Genomic DNA, 18,454 nt, shown 5'->3' with positions numbered 1-18,454 from the left:
AGGGAAAAACAGCCATAAACACCTAAGGTAAATTTTAGTTATGGCTATTTTACATACTTCAAAGTTTTTTTAAAATAAGTACTGTGCTAATAAAAGGTCTAACAGAGAAACATGGATATCTGGAGAAATTAATAAGTGATTTTTAACTTCCAATCTGAAGGATGATGTAATCGTTTTCTATTGTGACTGTGTGAAGAGCACAAACTTAGTGGTCGTGACAACACAAATGTTTTAGTTTACAATTCCATAGTATCAAATTCTGAGGTCAAGATCACGCATTGAATTCCAACATTGGGGTCCCTGGACTAAAATCAAGGTGTCAGCAGGACTGCATTCCTTCCTGGAGGTTCTAGGTGAGAATCTGTTTCCCTGTCTTTTCCAGCTTCCAGGAGCTGCCCTCATTCCTTGGCTCATGGTCCCCTTCCTCCGTCTTCAACACCAGCAACATTATCTCTCTCTGTGCCTTGTTCCCATAGTCACACTATCCTGTGACTCTCGTCTTCTACCTCCCTCTTCTATTTGTAAGGACCCTTCTGATTAAATTGGGCCCAGCTGTATAATCCAGGCTACTTTCCCTATTTTAATGTGTTGATTGACAACTGTAATACTATCTGCAATTGTAATTATCCTTTACCATGTACACATTCACAGGCTCTGGAGACTAAGATGCGAACATCATTGGAGTATTCTGCCTACTACAGAGGTTATGAATTTAACAGAGTATAAAGAAGGGAAAGAATATTCCAAGCATGTGCTGTTCCACGAACAACATATGTAGAGACCCAGGGAATGACAAGAGCAAGGCAATTAAGAAGACTTACAGAGGCCAGTATTCCCTGAGGTCTGAGAAAAGATGAGGGTGGTGATTTGGAGATGGGGTCTCCAGAAGAAATGGGAGGGAGAGCATTAGGACAAATATGTAATGCATGCGGGCCCAAAACCCAGATGATGGGTTGATAGGTGCAGCAAACCACCATGGCATATGTATACCTATGTAACAAACCTGCATATTCAGCACATGTATCCCAGAACTTAAAATAAAAAATTCTGGAATCATCAAAGCAAATATACTCAAAACTTTTCATCCAAGTAATGTGCAGACATATTCAACCCTCAATTTTAAAGTGACTATTTTGCTTTGTAATAACAATTCATGTATTTCTGGGGATGCTTAAAGTTATATTCAGGTTTCCTAGCTTTCTGCCAGAACTGTCAATAGAAGGAAGGTCAGTGCTCCTGAAGGCTACAATAATAGATGGAAAGCTCTTAGTAGGAAACATAAAGGATTCCACATTATTTTTCTTACCCAGGCAAACTAGTTTTATCTATTTGATGTGATAATTCTTAAAGGATAACTTATCATTATCAGCAAATGTTACATGGAAATATTTTTTTCTTTCTGACATCTAAATGTCCTGAGAGACACCCATGAGCATCATTAGTACATAAGATAATCTATTTTGCCCTTGGAAAGTGTCTATGAGGGAGTACTGTTCTGAGTCTAAACACAATTCTCTGTGCTAGAGAAGGTGTTCCTAGGTAGCCTGAAACTCCTGATTCCATACTCACTTTTTTGGGGGAGGAAGGGGGACAATTGCTTTAATCAAAGAATTATCTGCCTCTAAAAAGCATACAAATGACCACCTTAGGGAAACCATCTCCATTTTCTCTCTCAACTCTTCCAATGGGGACTGATTGAACAAATTTTCAATACAGCCATGAAAGTGAATTCAAAAATCTTTAAAGTTAAAATGACTAGAAGATGAAATATGCATTAAGTCCTATTTCACATTTTAAAATAGCTATAGAGACTAAAATGATTTGATAAAACTATCAATAGTAGTGGATGCTACAGAGAAGAGAAAACCACAGGTGAAAGTTCGGGATACTACACTGCTGATAGAAGTGGATTGAGGAGCACACATTTAGATTCCTTGCCACATATGACACTTTTTGAAGAATCCCCTAATTGTTCAAGAATATCCTCTGGGCACGCAAAAGCCCAGAAAGGCACTTCTAGCTGGAGAATATTATTGTAATCAATGAGCACATTGAATAAAAATATTAGGAAATATATTATTCCGTGTAGTTAATCCAAAAATAAATACATCTCTTTCCCAAGTTATACTGATTGTTTGCATTATGTATTTGACTAGGTTTGGGGCATGTGACATTTTTCTGTATGTATAATTCCTTTTGAAATGGAAATAATAATTTCTTTTGAAATAAAGAACCACAGTAAATAATTTTCTGTAAGAAGGAAAATGGTGGATTGTACACACAAAAAATTATTTTTTCTAGCATATTTTATCTTTCATCCTTTGTTCTAAAGAAATATTTCAAATGATGACTGCAAAAATGTTCTTCAAATTAATGAGTAGTGCATTGCATTACTTAAGCGTTTTTGTTTTAAATGTCAGAATTGATGCATTAGATATGGGAGCAGCCTTTTACTTCTCAAGAACCACTTTAAATTTCAGCCTATTACATCATTATTTTATATTAAACTATCCATGACCATTTATCCATCCATGTCATGGTTATTTATTCATGAACTACAAAAAAAAGTGAATTTTTTTTTTTTTTTGCCAACAATCAGGAAATTACACTTAACTTAGGGTGGATAAACTCCTAGAAACAAGTACTATCAGCAAAATTTCCTCAGCCTGATTGAATATTGAGCACTCTTTTGGTTTTAAATGTTAAAAATCCAATTTAATGGCAATTGAAGCCAAAACAAAACTATAGGAGTTTACTGACACATAACTTAGTATAAATCTGAGGTTAGGCATGGCTGGATTCAGAGTCCAAACAATATCATTATAATCCTCTATCTCATTCCTCTATTTCCATCTCCATCTCCACCTGTTTTTATCTCCATCATAATCAGTTCTATGTGTCAAGGCTTCTCTGTGTTGGCTTCATCCTATCCTACTATGGAGACCTTTTCTTCTTGAGTTAGGAAAAATGTCTTCCAGCAGTCCTCAGATTTTACCTTAACAGCTTCTGAGATAAAAGGAAGAGATCAACTCTTTCAAAGTGTCCATACAGCACTCTTATGGAAGATGTCCGGACTTGCTTGTGTTATGTGCTCAGGCTTTAGAGCAATCACTGTGCTAAGTGTATGGGTATCTCCTATAGATAGGACACAAATGGAGTGACTTGATCGACAATCCAATCAGGGGCACATGAAATAAGGAGAACAGTTCTGAAATTAAAGAGAGTGCTGAAGAAATTCAGATATCTAGTCCTTGGTTCCTTGAAAGTGTGACAAGTAAAGGTCATACTCATGTTTCCAAAATCAAAGGGAAAATTCCCAATGATCTCTCTGGCATAATAAAATAAGAATGGCATTAGATCTCCATTATCAGCAGGTTTACAATGTATGGAAATACCGCATTTTATTTACCTATTCATCGGTTAATAGAAATTTGGTTTCGGGCCAGGTGCAGTGGCTCATGCCTGTAATCCCAGCGCTTTGGGAGGCAGAGGCGGGTGGATAACCTGATGTTAGGAGTTCAAGACCACCCTGGACAACATGGTGAAACTGCATCTCTACTAAAAACGCAAAATTAGCTGGGTGTGGTGGTGGGTGCCCGTAATCCCAGCTACTGGGGAGGCTGAGACAGTAGCATCGCTTGAACCCGGCAGGCAGAGGTTGCAGTGAGCCGAGATCGCACCATTGCACTCCAGCCTGGGTGACAAGAGCAAAACTCCATCTTAAAAAAGAAAGAAAGAAAGAAAGAAAACAAAAAAAGAAGGAAAGAAATTTGGTTTTGAAGTCACACACACAAAAAAGGAAGAATAATTTCGAAATTAGCTGATGAATAAAAGTTGTAGAACAAAGACAACTTAGAGCATGGTCCTTCTAGAACATTTCAGAATGGAGCACTTTGCTCCAATGTGAGAAGGTATGAAAAACAGGAATGGTGGAATGGCTGTTTAGGCTGTTCACTTAAGGTCTAGAGACTAGCAGTATCAATACAGAAAGAGTGGAGGAGGCAAGACCATTACAAGGGTCCAAATCAAGGTCTACAGTAACTCTGCTGTTTCAAATTTACTTTTCCCACAACTTAGCCTCACAGACATTCTCAAATTCTGGCAGAAACAAAGAATACTAAACAACTATAATGCACCATAAACCTTTAGAAGACCGAACACAATGGTCCTGTGACAGGAAACAAAATATTTTGATTTATTTAACAACTCTTATACCACCAACCGTTCTTCCACACTTTCTTTCACTTTCTCCTAGATAAAGCCTTTCTATGTTTGTTTCCCTTCTTTTATTTCTTTTATCTGTACGCTTGTATTCATTATCTTTTGTTTTAATCCTTAAACTACTCCACACTCTTTCCATTCCTATAGTTGCCTTTTTGTTACAAATCTACCTCCCTCTCTCTAAGAAAGCTCAATGATCCTAGATTTGCCTCTCTAAGCCCTAAGTAAATTCCATGTACTTACCTCATTAAAAATATATTAAAAGACAACCATGTGTTTACTCAAGGAGGAGTGACAATATCAACAACTCACAATGAGGAGACTTCATTTGTGAACAGTCAATCAGTAGATATTTATTGCATACTTTATCTGTTCTGTAGAAGTCAAAGAAGAAGAGAGGCCTTCAATGACTATAATTGGAAGAGCAAGATAAACTTCTTACTTAAAACAGTCAAATAAGGATATGTGAATTAAGAAATATTGAGAATGAAGAAAGGAGAAGTCATTCATAACATATTAGTATTTTTCAGGTCATTGCTATGGACAACATCTATGGTAAAGTCTAAAGAAATTTAAGACCACTGTGCAACGGTTTTATACTTTTTAATTGAAATGATCACATAGTAAAGACTTAGGGGTTTTTGTAGATTATGAGACATGGAGGGATGTGAGAAGAAGAGTGAGAAGAAAAAAGGAAGAAGTGAAGTATATAATTGCAGCAAGGGAAAGAATCATGATCGCTGAAAAAAAATAGTGGAAAGAAACTTTTGTGTCCTTCTGCACTGCTAACCTACTGGTACCCTCTCTGAAATGTGGGAGAAACAAGATGTAGATTAATGTGTCTAAATTGAAGAGTGTAGGATCCTAATAAGATAGAAACTGGAGAAAGCTTGTGGAAAAGAGTGGTTGACTACACCCTATAGAACCGTGATCCTATCCAGAGGATCCTGATCAAAGGGAAAGTGATAGGCATGGGCTTCCAAGCCAATTGCTGTTGCCTTCTGTGCATCCTTTGGCCTCTTAGGGGTCCCTAACAGGGAATCTGCAGGATGCCCTATAGGAGGCACTCCCTGGCCAACTTCAAGTCTACAGTCTGTACCCAACACAACCACCATTTCTGTGGTATCTTCAGGGAAACTGAAACATACCTCTTCACGCTTCCTCACACAGGTCATGGAGAATTCATTAAATGCCTTTAAATAGTAATCAGATGAGATTAGAGTTCTTGAAATTTTAATCTGGTGTGTTTGGGGAAAATGGACCTGAGAACAAGGAAGTCAAGAAGCTCTGGTAAGATTTAAGGTATTTGAAATTTGTATTAATATTGTTAGTTTTGGAATGGAAAGAAAGAGGACAAAAATGATATTTCAAATGAAGTGTCAATAGGGTTTTGCAGATGGGTTGTTGTAATAGGCAAAGTAGAAAAAAAAATCCAAAAAAACCCAGAGGCTTTGGGCCTTAATGGTATTTTTAACATGGATAAAAAGAAACCCATGAAGGCAAGCTGGTTTAGGAGTGAAAATTATTGAGTTTGAGATTATGGTGACATATCTAAACAGGAATGTCCAAAGAAATGGTAGAAATAAGTTATTGGAAGTGAAGAAAGGAGGCAGGCCTAGAGTGATAAACAGGATGTCAGTAGCATCTGCAGATAAATGACATGTGGCTACTCACTGTCTGTCTCATTTCTCCCACATCCATTCATTGCATTACAATCGTGGTGCCATCTTCTTAACAGGTCACTAAGCTGGCTTTGGAATGAAGAAGAAGGAACAAGTGTTGATATTAATAGAGACTGACAACTTCTGCTGAGGCATGGGTGTGAGTAACTCTTAAGTCAAACAGAATATTGAGCAAAATTGAACTAACCTTGTCTTAAGGACTTCTAGATAAAGAGATGTCTCAATATACTCTGACAAGCTACTCCGTTATTTCACTAGCATTAGAGTCTGTCAGGCTGTTTCTTTCATCAGTAAAGTTAACCCTCACCCATTAGAATACTAGAGTACTATGATGACATACTTGATGACCCATCTACTTAACTCTTTCACTTGGGATAAGGGAGGACATTCATGATCTGGTAGGGAAAAAAAGCCTCTTTGCAACTCGTTTTTTTGTTTTGTTTTGCTTTGTTTTTTAAAATTCTTTATAATACAGTGTTAAGGCACTAGATAAATATTCTGTGGGTGGCACTTGGAAGAAAAAAGGAAGGAAGGAAGGAAGGAAGGAAAGAAGGAAGGAAGGAAGGAAGGAAGGAAGGAAGGAAGGAAGGAAGGAAGGAAGGAAGGAAGGAAGGAAAGAAAGAAGGAAGGCAGGCCGGCAAGCAAGCAAGCCCAGATTTCATAAGATTGTATAAGCATGAATATTAATGTCACATATTATTATTTAAAAACTTTTTTTTCTCTTTGCAAAGTTTTCTAACTGAGCCATAAAATTCGCACTGGCCTAGAATGAGGCATCCAAGCTAAGTGTCCAAAAGTGCCATATTAATACTTTAATAAAGTTTGAGGAGCCAGAGCAGTGGTGGCAAATTCTCTCCCCTCTGCTCCTATAAAACCAGTTTTCTAATTCTCCCTGTAACAATTCTTATTTCCACATAACTCCTTGCTAACAGTGATCAAACTGCCTTTTTGATCTTGGAGGAGGGGGCCTATTAATAGAGATTTTTAGTGAGGAAAGCACTTCAGCAAGAGAATAAATTAGATCCATAGTGTCTTCTATTTGGCAATAAACAGCTTTTACAGGTGAGTAAACCATAAAACAAAGATAGCATTTATTTTATAACTGCAAAGATTATACATTATGACTCAAGTTTTGTGCCATCAGAAATGGTTTCCCTGTGGAAAAGAAAAAAGCAAAACCTTGCTAGAGAAGAATTTTAAATTAATAAAATGCTCTAGTACATTAAAATCTGAAGCACATATCTGATTTCAGAATTCCTGCCCATGAGTGAGCAAAGTAATGCAATCTATATATCCTGATATAGATGTCCCATAAAGTAAATCAAGAAGAGGAAGTCAGTATAAATTAGTTACAGGAAAACTTTACTCAAGCACAAATGTATTTTAAAGGATATACCAGATTCTATCCTCCTGGAATGTGGATGTAAAATAATAACGATTCTTGATACAATAATTAAATCATTTTAATGCTGTCTGATATTCCGAAGCAGTTAAATTCAACCTATAAGAAAAAAGACAAAAATACTAAAGATATAAAAATTGGATCTTTTCAGCTGAGTGTGGGATTATGGTTAACACACAAGGTGAGAAAACTGGATCATTTGGGCTCCAAGGAGTGCTTCTGTGTCAACAGCCAAGGCAAATCGAAATGAGATGACTTGCATACATCTGTGACAGTGTCTTGGCCTGATTCTAGAAATCAAAAGTCATGAGACCACTACCTTTAGTAAAACAGGAAAATTAGGTGAAGCGAATGTCTACTACATAAAAATGGATAGCATATTTTAATATCTGAATAACATATTGAAGTGTTTTGTCTATGATATAAACTCAACTAATCACCAGTGGGGAAAAAAAAAACAAGTCAGTAGTGGAGAAATAACATGTTTTTCTGTCAAAGTGTCTAACAGTGCTGTAGGAATAAAACTAAGTTGTATACTTCATTTTTCATTTTGTAGTTTAAATGTATCACTATAATTCGATATACTTACTGAATAATAAATGCTATTGAAATAAAATGACTATCAACTTGACTAAATTAGTCTTGAATGATAGATAATGCAGAGAATTTTAAAACATACAACACCGACATATTCTAGGCAATCAAAATTAAACCTATCTTCTTTAATCTAAAATAATGTTTTAGAAATGTCAAAGATGTCTTCAAAATTGGAATATTAAAAGGGCAACCTATGCAAAGTACTCATTTTAAAATTTAGCTTTACAGTACTGTTCTGCTGTGGGGCCGGATATTCAGACAAAAAAAAAAAATCACAGCTACTGATTAACTGATATTGAGGAAGGAATCATTTCCCAGAATGAGAACTTAGTAATACATTAGAATTGCTGGAAGAGTGAAACATCTTGCCATGAAACACAGAAAAAGCCTCATCCCTGAAGTCATGCCCCATCACTCAGTTTTGCTGGCATCATGCCCACCTTGAGGACAGTTTTTCTTACTGCATATACACACTAGAGTTTTACTCATCTATGGCTCATCAATCACAATAATAACTTACTTTAGACTGAAAGTGGCTTGGTCTGTGGTTTGAGAGAAGTGTGCAACTTACCACCTCTTCCCTTTCTTCTTTCCTTTCTCTTAGGGCAGTACCTGTATACTCTACTCTCTTGCTTCCCTGTGAATTTCACTGCCCAATTTAAATGTTTTACTTTAATTCTATCTGTGGATATATATGTCCTCTGTATTCACTCATTCACTCCTTTTTCTCTACCAGTTATGGCCCTATTTCCTTTGAAAATTTCTTTCTGAAGACCAGGGCAAGGTTCAGGGGCATGCAACTTTTGCAGTTGCATAAGGTTCCTTGATCAGAAGGCCCCCAAGCTTGGTTTAATGCTCTGTGGTCACTGTCTTGAAATTCCTAATAATTTTACCTTTGGCCTTAAGTTTTGTACATAAAGTCTTACGGAACAAGAGAGAATGCCCATGATTGCAGCAGATATGTACAATAGGCATTTTCATTGTTCTTTGCCACTTCATTTGAATATTACATTTGCAGTGACCCAGGAACACAGAATGCCAGTGGACCAATGATGCATGGCAGTTCAGAAACACTCGAAGAGAGTACAAGGTGTGTTAAGTTTGTGTCAGAATAAGTATGGACATTGACAGTCCCAAAAGGCCACGTGTTCTACTTGAACCAGAACTTCTTCCACAGAAAGAAGAAAATGACCAAGGAACCCTATCACATGCTTTTTTATCTTACATTGTTGTATTAGCCAATTGTATTAAAAATGATGGCATAGAAGGAAAAGAATAGATAAGGCAACCCCTTGCTCTCTTTCTTTTAAGTCCCTCCTAACTCATCAGCAGGCTGAAGGTAGAATGTTTGTAGAATATGTGCCTATCAAGACATGAAATAAAAACAGTTGACTTAGTTTTGATGCAGTGTTTTGACTGCTCTGTCATGGTTAAGAATGAAATACGGATTCAGGTGTGAGGTATCTATTTAGGCCATTCTTGCATTTTTATAAAGACATACCTGAGACTGGGTAATTTATAAGGAAAAGAGGTTTAATTGACACATGGTTCTGCAGACGGTACAGGAAGCATAGTGCCAGCATCTGCTTAGCTTCTGGTAATGCCTCAGGGAGCTCTTACTCATAGCAGAAGGTGAAGTGGGAGAGGGCAGGTTATATGGTGAGAGTGGGACCAAGAGACACAGGAGGTGGTGCCACATACTTTTAGACATCAGATCTCGTGTGAATTTACTCAAGGGGATGGTGCTAAGCTATTCATGTGGGATCTGCCTCCGTGATGCAAACATTTCCCATCAGGACTTACTTCCAACACTGGGGATTACATTTCAACATGAAGTTTAGTTGGAACAAATATCCAAACCATATCAAAGTACAAAATACAAAATGTGTAATTTTAGTGATTTCACGAGTAGCGTGCTCTTATGTTTGCATTTAAAACTGTCATTGCAAAATATAAAGATCAAGGGTAAAATTAATGCTAATAATTTATGTTTTTCTTTACTCAGAAGAATATTAAATAGCAAATAAAAACACCATGATAAGTTGGTGTGGGGAGGAGAGGAAGGATGGTAGGGAGATTACAGAAGAAAGAAAAGTTTTCTATCTTAATACCTTTAACTGAACTTTTCCCGTTTTCTGAACTAGAGGCACAACATTTTCATTTGCCCTGAGCCCCACAAATTATGTGTCTGGCTCTGCTGAAGACTTTAAGGTTGGAATTGTGTGCCTAATTTTTACTTACTATGACTGAGAAGCCTGCCATCAGTGCCAGTAATAATCCCAAATTATGGAAAAGAAAGATCAAATTGGTGACTTTTTGGAAACTCCTTGAAAATATTCTTTGCATTCTTAAAACTTTTAAGTAAAACTCATTCTTTCTCAAACATGAATAACCAAAATAATTTTTTAACACTCTATTTCTTCTTCAATGGCATGGCTTTATTTTATCACAAGTATTACAACATTATTTTTCTTCTATTGGTCTTGAAAATACGCAGTATTTCTGCTGTCCTATGGGTTACACAGATTTTGATTGGCCAGCATAGTAACTCTAATAGCCATGTGTTTTCTGGGCTGAGTTAGGAACCTGACCATCATTTCAGTCTTCAGGGAAAATGTGCTTTAAATACCAAGCAACCAACTTAGAAATCAGCTTTATTCCATAGCTTGTTTGTAAATCAAGAGCTTTTTGTTTCTAGTTTACATTTTGTGACAGTTCAAATATGATGCCCAAGATACTGAATTTGCTTCATGATTGGAAATTTTGTTCATGTTTATTGAACCAGTTTTGAGAGCTTGGTATGCTCTTTTCCCCTTGGATTGGACTTGTCCTACGGGGAAAAGGTAGGACAAATGGGCAGGCAGGAAGCAGACAGATAGGAGAAAGAAAAGTTCCAATTTTGCTCCTCAATTCAGACATTTCCTGCTTATATTCTTGCTTTTGTAGTTATTAGAAGGAATACTTAATATTATTTTAGGTAATTTTTAGTCCTTTGTCTCCTAGAGACCTACAAACATTAGATATTTTCTGTGAGACTATCCTACAAGAATAGAGAAGAGGTTCTAAATGCTATTCATCTCTATGAACTTTATTTGCCTTCAATCAGTAAGAAAAGTTAGTATTTTAATTTAAAAAGGAAAAAGCACAACGAGAAAAGTGAAAATTATTCCCCTGATCACTAATATCAACTATGGTCACATTGAATAATTCTTTTTCTGCACATTAAATTCATTTTTCCTGCCTCATCTTTTGAGTGCAAATTTTTTTTTCAGATGAGATTATCCAAATTCGATACTGGCAATGGTAACTGAAAACAATAATTTGGATTTTTTAGGTAACAACTTCAATATGAACTAGCTTTGCCTTACTTCAGTTATATTCTTAGCACATTATATGTTTTCCTTGTAACTACATTTCATTCTATGTCTTCCTATCATTTAAAGGAAAGAGTATATTTTATGTATCTAAATGGTTAGTTCTGGTAAATATTAACATATTTTCAAAAATAACGGTTTCTACATTTCTATCAGCAAACTTTCAGTAAGACAATTTTTAAACATGTTTTAATTATATAATATGCAATTTTTTTAACCAGAGGACGTCACAGATTTTAACTCATAAAGGGATACTTAGCTATCATTTCTTTTATTGAATCTTCATCTTTTATTTGTAATAATTGTCCCTGATATTATGCTCAGTTAATTCCATTGCTTTTAGAAAATGGCGATTTTTTTCTATCAAAACACTATTGGATAAAGCTTCCTTCCCAGGTTAATAACTCTTATCAAAAATTGTTTTCGTGTGTTTTTTACCAAAGCAACTTAACGCAGAGACTTATGCCACTGTTATAGTCAATGTTAATAATGTCCTGGGAAAAACTATGAGGAAACGCTAAGTGATCAGAGATCACATATTCGGAAACTCTAGTGTAGAGACGATTCCACTGCCATATATACAGCAGCAACAACAAAACCGCAGACACCCAGTGGATTTTGATGGCCTCCTGTGTATCAGGTTTTTTTTTTTCCTTCAAAAACCATGATTTCATCGTATTCTCACGATAAATAATCCTGTGAGATAAAATGAAATTCTAGGATTAACCCCGATACCAGTAACACCTCCAACTCGCCAGCAAGCTTTTAAACCCCTAAACTGGCACACTGCCTTGTGTAAAAAGTTAAGTGGGAGGGAGTTTAGGGGTCCTTTGGTCCCTATAACAACTAAAAGTCTTGGTTCCTTCTAGAAGTACAACAGATGCAGTAACAGGAAACTAACTATTCACAAATTATTCAGTGCCTCCGACGAGACCCCGCGCCTTTCCTAGTTGGCTCTTATCCGAGCAGGAGTCCTACTCAAAGGCACCTGGTTTTCTCTCCTTTACCGGATACTACGAGGCACAAATCGGTTACTTCTGTGGGTGTCGGATTACTTGTTTGTAAACTGAGAAACCTGAACAAAGTTTTGTCTAACTTTCCCTCAACTGCCTCTGGAGGTGAGAGGGAGTACGAGGCTGAATCAGGAAAGATACCCCAACCACCCTCTTGTGGGTCGGGAGGAGCAGATCTGCTGGGTTAATCTTGGTGGTTAACAAACTGAAAGCAGCTACCTGGAGCTGCGAGCGGAGCAGCTGGAACGTTGTCGGAGCAGCAGTAGAAGCCGGCCCCTTTACCGGAAGCCCCGGCCGCCCCTGGAACCTGGCTCACACCACGCCCTCAACAACACTTTATGCGTCGGTGAACTACATTTCCCAGAATGCCATTCAACCTTCTTCCCAGGGCTCCAATGAGCGCCCTGGTGACGCCATCAGCAGGCGCGGTGTTTAGACTATACTGATGTCGTGGCGCTTTAGGGGAAGAAGTTGGTGTTTCGCCCGGCCCTGGTACTGAAGACGCGGTCGGGGTCACAGCTCTTTCCTACTCACCCAACCCCCCGCGCCCGCCTTTTCTCTCTCTCCTCTGGCAGGATGAGGCGTGCAGGCCTGGGTAAGAAGAGGGCTGAGGTTCGAAGTTCGGGGCCCTAGAACCGGCCATGCTGGGCGCGGAAAGAAATCGAACCTGTCTTCTGTTCCTGGCATTTGGTCCAAAAAACAGGCTGTCTAGAGGGGATCTTTGTGGGCCAAGTCGAATGGAAACACACCATTTGTCCCAGTTCCTTGGAGTTTCCTTAAGTCTGAGTCAGATTCAAGTTTGGATGGTAGGCTAGAGAAAGTAGTGGACTGGGGGTGGGTGTGTACAGGTGGCATCTCAGTGGTCGAGTGTCTTAGTGTTACTGCCTGAGCGTGGTTATGGACACTGCTATGTTTTCCAAAGCCCGACTCCGGTTTCTCTTCCTCTACTGGCCCTGGATCTTAGTTTCTTCAGAAGTGGAATTTGAAGAGTGGGTGGTTGCACGCAAAACACACTAGTAGTAGTGGTCGTTAGTCTGGTAACAGTGAGTTACAAAGGTAAATAAATGTACGTGTCATTATTGTTAAAGGTCCTGGAACTGTAACTTCTGGGTCAAAGGCGATTTCTTAATCTGAACCTTGTGCCACGGTTAAGGCAGTAGAACGTGATAAGGTTTGGCGACTTAACATTTGATCTTTACCTTTGGGGTTAGTAAAGTGGCTCATCAGCAAGAATAAGTTAGACCCAAGGAATTTTAATGGGCCCTTATAGTAACGCACAGCTACTAGAACAGCATTTTCTGATTCTGAAGCTTTCTCTTAGGACACGATTTATTTTTTATTTTTATTTTTTTTAAAGAAGACCCTGCTAAATTAAGAGTGCAGTATACTTCAGAAAACAAATGAAACTTTTGAAAAAAGATAGTGTTACTTTTCTCAGTCATTATAAGATTGAAGAAAGAAAAACAAATTCCCCAATGTGTCAGATATAATGAAAGTTGCCAATAACCATAGACTTGTTTATTTATTAATAAATTGTAGTATGAAAAAGTTTTTTGTTTTTTTAAATGAAGTTTTTATGAATACTTGGATCATAGAAAGTGGGGCCAGGTAAATTGATGAGAAAAAAAAAGAAAGAATTTTGAGTAAGTTTGGTTTTATATGTCTAAATGTTTTTCTTGTTCATCATCATTAATGACAAAAAAAGATTTATTGTGTGCTTGAGTAAGCTCTAGGTATACAATTGTTTGTTGCCCGGTTTGCGATCCCCAAAGCTTCCAGTCTAGTTGGAGAGTAGAAATATGTGCAAAGATAAGTTATAGTACAAAGTAGTCGCTATACATCCAAATACCAGATAGGTTCTACATACAAGGGATGGTCTCAGAGATTTCAGAGACAGATTACTGTGTACTTTGTGGAGAAGATCCTTGTGTATTTTGTGGAGACATAGGAATTTGAAGTAGACCTTGAATAATGGAGAGTAGGGGAAGTGGGTTCCAGATAGGAGGAACTAAAAAGAAATAAGGGATTATGATTAAACCAGTTTGGGTGAAGTAAGTGATGCGGGATCACACTGTGGAGATCTTCGCATGCGAGGCCAAAGAGTTTGGATTTCATCAGTAGGCCCCTAGGCCCTTTTGAGCATTTTTCTGCTGCAGTGTGCCATGTTAAATTACAGGAAAGTGACTTGAGTAATGATTATCAGCCCTGACTGTACATTAGAATCCCCTGGGAAATTTTTAAAGTATTGTTTCCTGGACCTCAGCTCAGCCAGTTAAATTAGAATTTCACTAATTTAGAACCCACTACCTACTCTTTAAAAAAAAAAAAAACAAAAACATTTTTTCTTTTCTTATTTTTAAAGTATGAATGTATATTGACCTGAAATTTTAAATTTGGGATCATAGTGAATCTGATAGATATCTGTAGGCAGAAGTTGCCACACTTCACATGAATCTCTAACTGGTTTTGTTAGCTTACTGATAGAACCCATCCAAAAGAAGTAGCGTTTATCTAAATAAACAAAGGCTGAGGATGATCTTCAGTAATCACTAGCTTTTTTACAACTTTTCATAGCAGTACACCACCAGAAGGGAAGTGGCTCTGTTTGGAATAGCAATTCTAGCATTTTATTTGTTTTTTACTTTTTTCATTGTATTTGGGATGGGTCATAGTTTGAGGGAAGATCAACTCTTCAATAGAAATGTGCATTGATATATTTTTGACAATAAATACAACAAGAATATCACTTTGAATAAATGGAACAGCATGGAAGAACTCTAAAATTAAAATTAAGATAGGCAAAAGCAACTAAACAAAGGAAAGAAAATAGGAAAGAAAAAATTTAGAATGAATTCCTTGGTGAAGTTGTCAAATGTTTCCATTCAACCAGTCAGTAATTACTTACTGGGTAAATGTTGTATACTCAGAACCTCAGCCACACAAAATAAGAAGACATTATCCTTTTCTTTAAGTATCTTGGCCCTTATTAAACTACAGTTTGCACAGAGTATCATTGATTAATAGAGTAGGAATGCGTTTTTAAATGGTAACTTTAATTGTTGACTGGGGGAAAAAATATGCCCACTCCTTGAGTTCTTTTATAATAACACATGTGGAGAGCTTCATGGATAGTGTGTCAGCAGGAAAATTCAGATAGTACAACTCTCTTCTGTTTGGACAATACTTCTCCAATATTTTGTTGTGGTTTTTGTGGTGGTGGAGATTGCATAGGTATCTGCTGCATATAAAGTACTCATTAGGTACAGGGAGGATATAGAAGCATGAGATACTGTCCTTGCCTTCAGAGAAGCATATGACTCCATTCTGGACAAAGGTGTGCACATTCAAAGTTCAATAACAGTGAACTCAGATTCTTTTCATTAATTAGTTCACATCGTGTATTCATTGAGTGTACCTTACAGTGTGTATGTGTTTGTAGGTTTATGGGGGGACGTACAGTCTTGAGTCAAACAAACTTAGTCTCTGCCCTTATAGTACTGTACAGAGTGCAATATTAATGTTACATACAATCAGAGCTGTAAGAAATCAGTGAGAGTTTTGCTTTATAGGGAAAATGAAATTTGTGTTGTGCCTTGAAAGAACTTCCTATTCTCACCTTGACTGTCCTTCAGTGATCAGTGCTGTTACCTCCTGTCATTGCTGCTGCATCGCTCATTGAGCATATGCAGTCCTCTAGTTTTGTTTTTAATAGATGCAGCCTTGCTGTGTTGCCCAGGCTGGTGTCAAGTTCCTGGCCTCAAGTGATCCTGCCTCCCTCAGCTTCCAGAGTAGCTGGGATTATAGGCGTGAGCTGCTGTGCCCAGCAGGCTCTGAGACCTTTAGTTTCGATATCATCCTTTTCCCCACATTCTCGAGCCACTGTTGAATCTACTTCAATATCTGTCCAGTCTAATCCCCATAATCCAGATCTTCTACCACTCTTTTGGCAGGCAGTCCCAACCTCTTGGGGCTCTGTTTTTCTGCAACCCCGATACTATAAACTTCCAACTACAGATTAGTCCAACCATCCATCTTCTCCTGGACTAGCTCAGGCCGATGACTCTTCTGTAGGAAAAAAACCACACACCTGGGAGGATTGAAGCCACCATAGTATATTGCCTCAAACAAGTTTGTTTTATCTTTAGTAATCCTGTGCAGTCCCGGTCCCTTTCTTCCATTCATTCTCCTTACTGTATATTCTGAATGATCATCCATTCTTCAGCAGTTAGCCCGTTTTCTCCCTTTACTGAGAAAATTGATGGCAACAATTATATTTAAAAAAAAAAAGTGTAGTTAACTAACACCCTGAACTATGCTGTTCCCTCTCAATCGCCCAACATATTTATGTACGTATTCGCTGTCTAAGGCCCACTCCATCTGTTGTTTGATAGCCTGATGACTGTGAAGTACTACATTAGGCAGGGTGGTGGACATTCTTATCCCTTAGAGTTCCATAAAAGTAGCACCTAGAAAGAACAATGGATCTGATACATGGTACTTCTTCAAATATATGTTGAAGAATAAATGAATCTCCTTCTTGACTCTCAGCTAACATTCTGCATGAGTTATTCCATCTCTTTCCTAGAGCTTCAATTTGCCCCCTCCCTGCTTTGGCTCTTTCCTGTCCAACTGTCTGTTTAAGAGAAAGAGATGCCAGTAAAGGACCCTCACTGCTATGAGCTCCCCTCCTGCTGTATTAACCACTTTTCCCTTCCTCTTCATAGCCATGCTTCTTCAATGTTAGCAGTAGATGATGTTACTGCTTTTAGAACTTTTATTAAACTATATGTTTCTCTTGAGCAGGGAATGTATCCTGAATATCCTTGTGTATTAGTACCTATTTTTGTATCTTCTGGGCAATCAATAAGCAGTCCAGAAATGTGTATTAAAATGAACTGAACTGAATCTTCTTTGGTTAACAGAGGGTAATGGAAAGAATTGATCTGATCTCTGTTTGGTTATTTATTTTTTAAATTCATTTGGAGTATGAATATTAGAGACATATGTGGTTTGCAACGCCCACCAGGGGTCTTTTTCAGTTCTTTCCTAACTATCTATGTTTCGAAAGTGGCTTCTCTACAATCCCCTTTGTGACTCTGATCCTTGCAGGTGAAGGAGTACCTCCTGGCAGCTATGGGAACTATGGCTATGCTAATAGTGGGTATAGTGCCTGTGAAGAAGAAAATGAGAGGCTCACTGAAAGTCTGAGAAGCAAAGTAACTGCTATAAAATCTGTAAGTGTATAACAAATTTTATATGTGTTTTAATTCATCTATTTCTATACATATATAATTATAAACTATATTCTTATTGACGTCATCCTAAGGAATTCATTTACTCAGATACTGTGGTTTTGTGAGGTCAAAGTACACTCAAAATTTAGACTGTGCTTTGAGTAAGTTAGAAAATGTGACACATCAAAAGATAGGTTTTTTTTTTTAATACTTAAGAAAAATCTCCAGCTGTTTTTTATATACTGTGTGCTGTCTGCTGTAATGTCTCAAACAGAGCTGTCCATCTTCCACCCCCAAGTAGCTCTTCTGCTTTTTTTAATCCAGTCTTCTAAGCTATAAATCTTGGTCTTTCTTATTTCTACCTTTGTACTCCATTTCGGTCACTGAGTATTACAATATCTTTCTGATGTTTCTATCTTTGCCCTTCTATTTCTAATACTATCCCCTGGTTTTCTTTTCTTTTTTTTTTTTTTGAGATGGAGTTTTGCTCTTGTTGCCCAGGCTGGAGTGCAATGGCGCAGTTTTAGCTCCCTGAAACCTCTGCCTCTCCTGGGTTAAAGCAATCCCCCTGTCTCAGCCTCCCAAGTAGCTGCGATTACAGGCACCCGCCACCACACCTGGCTAATTTTTGTATTTTTAGTAGGGACAGGGTTTTACCATGTTGGCCAGCTGGTCTTGAACTCCTTAACTCAGGTGATCCGCCCACCTTGGCCTCCCAAAGTGCTGGAATTACAGGTGTGAGCCACTGTGCCCGGACTATCCCCTGGTTTTCTTAGTTGAACTATTGGAAGAACCTCTTAACCTATCTGTTCCTGGTTTTTTGCACATTGTGATCTGAGTTATATAATCATTGCCACAGTCCTCTTTTAGAATATTTTAAAGCTTGCATCCTGCACTCCCAGAAGTCTTCAGTGTCCTTCCACGATTTAAT

At 37.7% G+C, this 18,454-nt stretch overlaps 1 protein-coding gene and 1 long non-coding RNA gene across 4 annotated transcripts in view; both read left to right on the top strand.

The window, feature by feature from the left end:
• The first annotated feature begins 202 nt into the window (after positions 1-202).
• On the top strand, positions 203-9,234 carry LOC105475523 (uncharacterized). 2 transcript variants are annotated; one of them, XR_011622147.1, is made up of 4 exons: positions 203-353; positions 5,392-5,511; positions 5,960-6,042; positions 8,921-9,234. It is a non-coding gene; the product is annotated as an uncharacterized lncRNA (long non-coding RNA). The 2 variants fall into 2 exon arrangements; XR_011622146.1 differs by lacking the exon at positions 203-353 and having other exon boundaries at positions 4,818-5,511.
• A 3,491-nt stretch (positions 9,235-12,725) lies between these two features.
• LOC105475525 (Bet1 golgi vesicular membrane trafficking protein) overlaps positions 12,726-18,454 on the top strand; it is a 43,690-nt gene continuing 37,961 nt past the window's right edge. For both annotated transcript variants that reach the window (XM_071094842.1, XM_011730849.3), the window contains exons 1-2: positions 12,726-12,884; positions 17,399-17,523. In XM_071094842.1, the coding sequence (XP_070950943.1) occupies positions 12,866-12,884; positions 17,399-17,523 (144 nt within the window). In that variant the 5' untranslated portion in view covers positions 12,726-12,865. The remainder of the gene's footprint in view (positions 12,885-17,398; positions 17,524-18,454) is intronic.

Source organism: Macaca nemestrina, chromosome 4 (assembly GCF_043159975.1).
Source record: "Macaca nemestrina isolate mMacNem1 chromosome 4, mMacNem.hap1, whole genome shotgun sequence".
Lineage (NCBI taxonomy): Eukaryota > Metazoa > Chordata > Mammalia > Primates > Cercopithecidae > Macaca > Macaca nemestrina.
The sequence above is the reverse complement of the archived record's forward strand: the minus strand, read 5'-3'. Positions and strand labels throughout refer to the sequence as shown.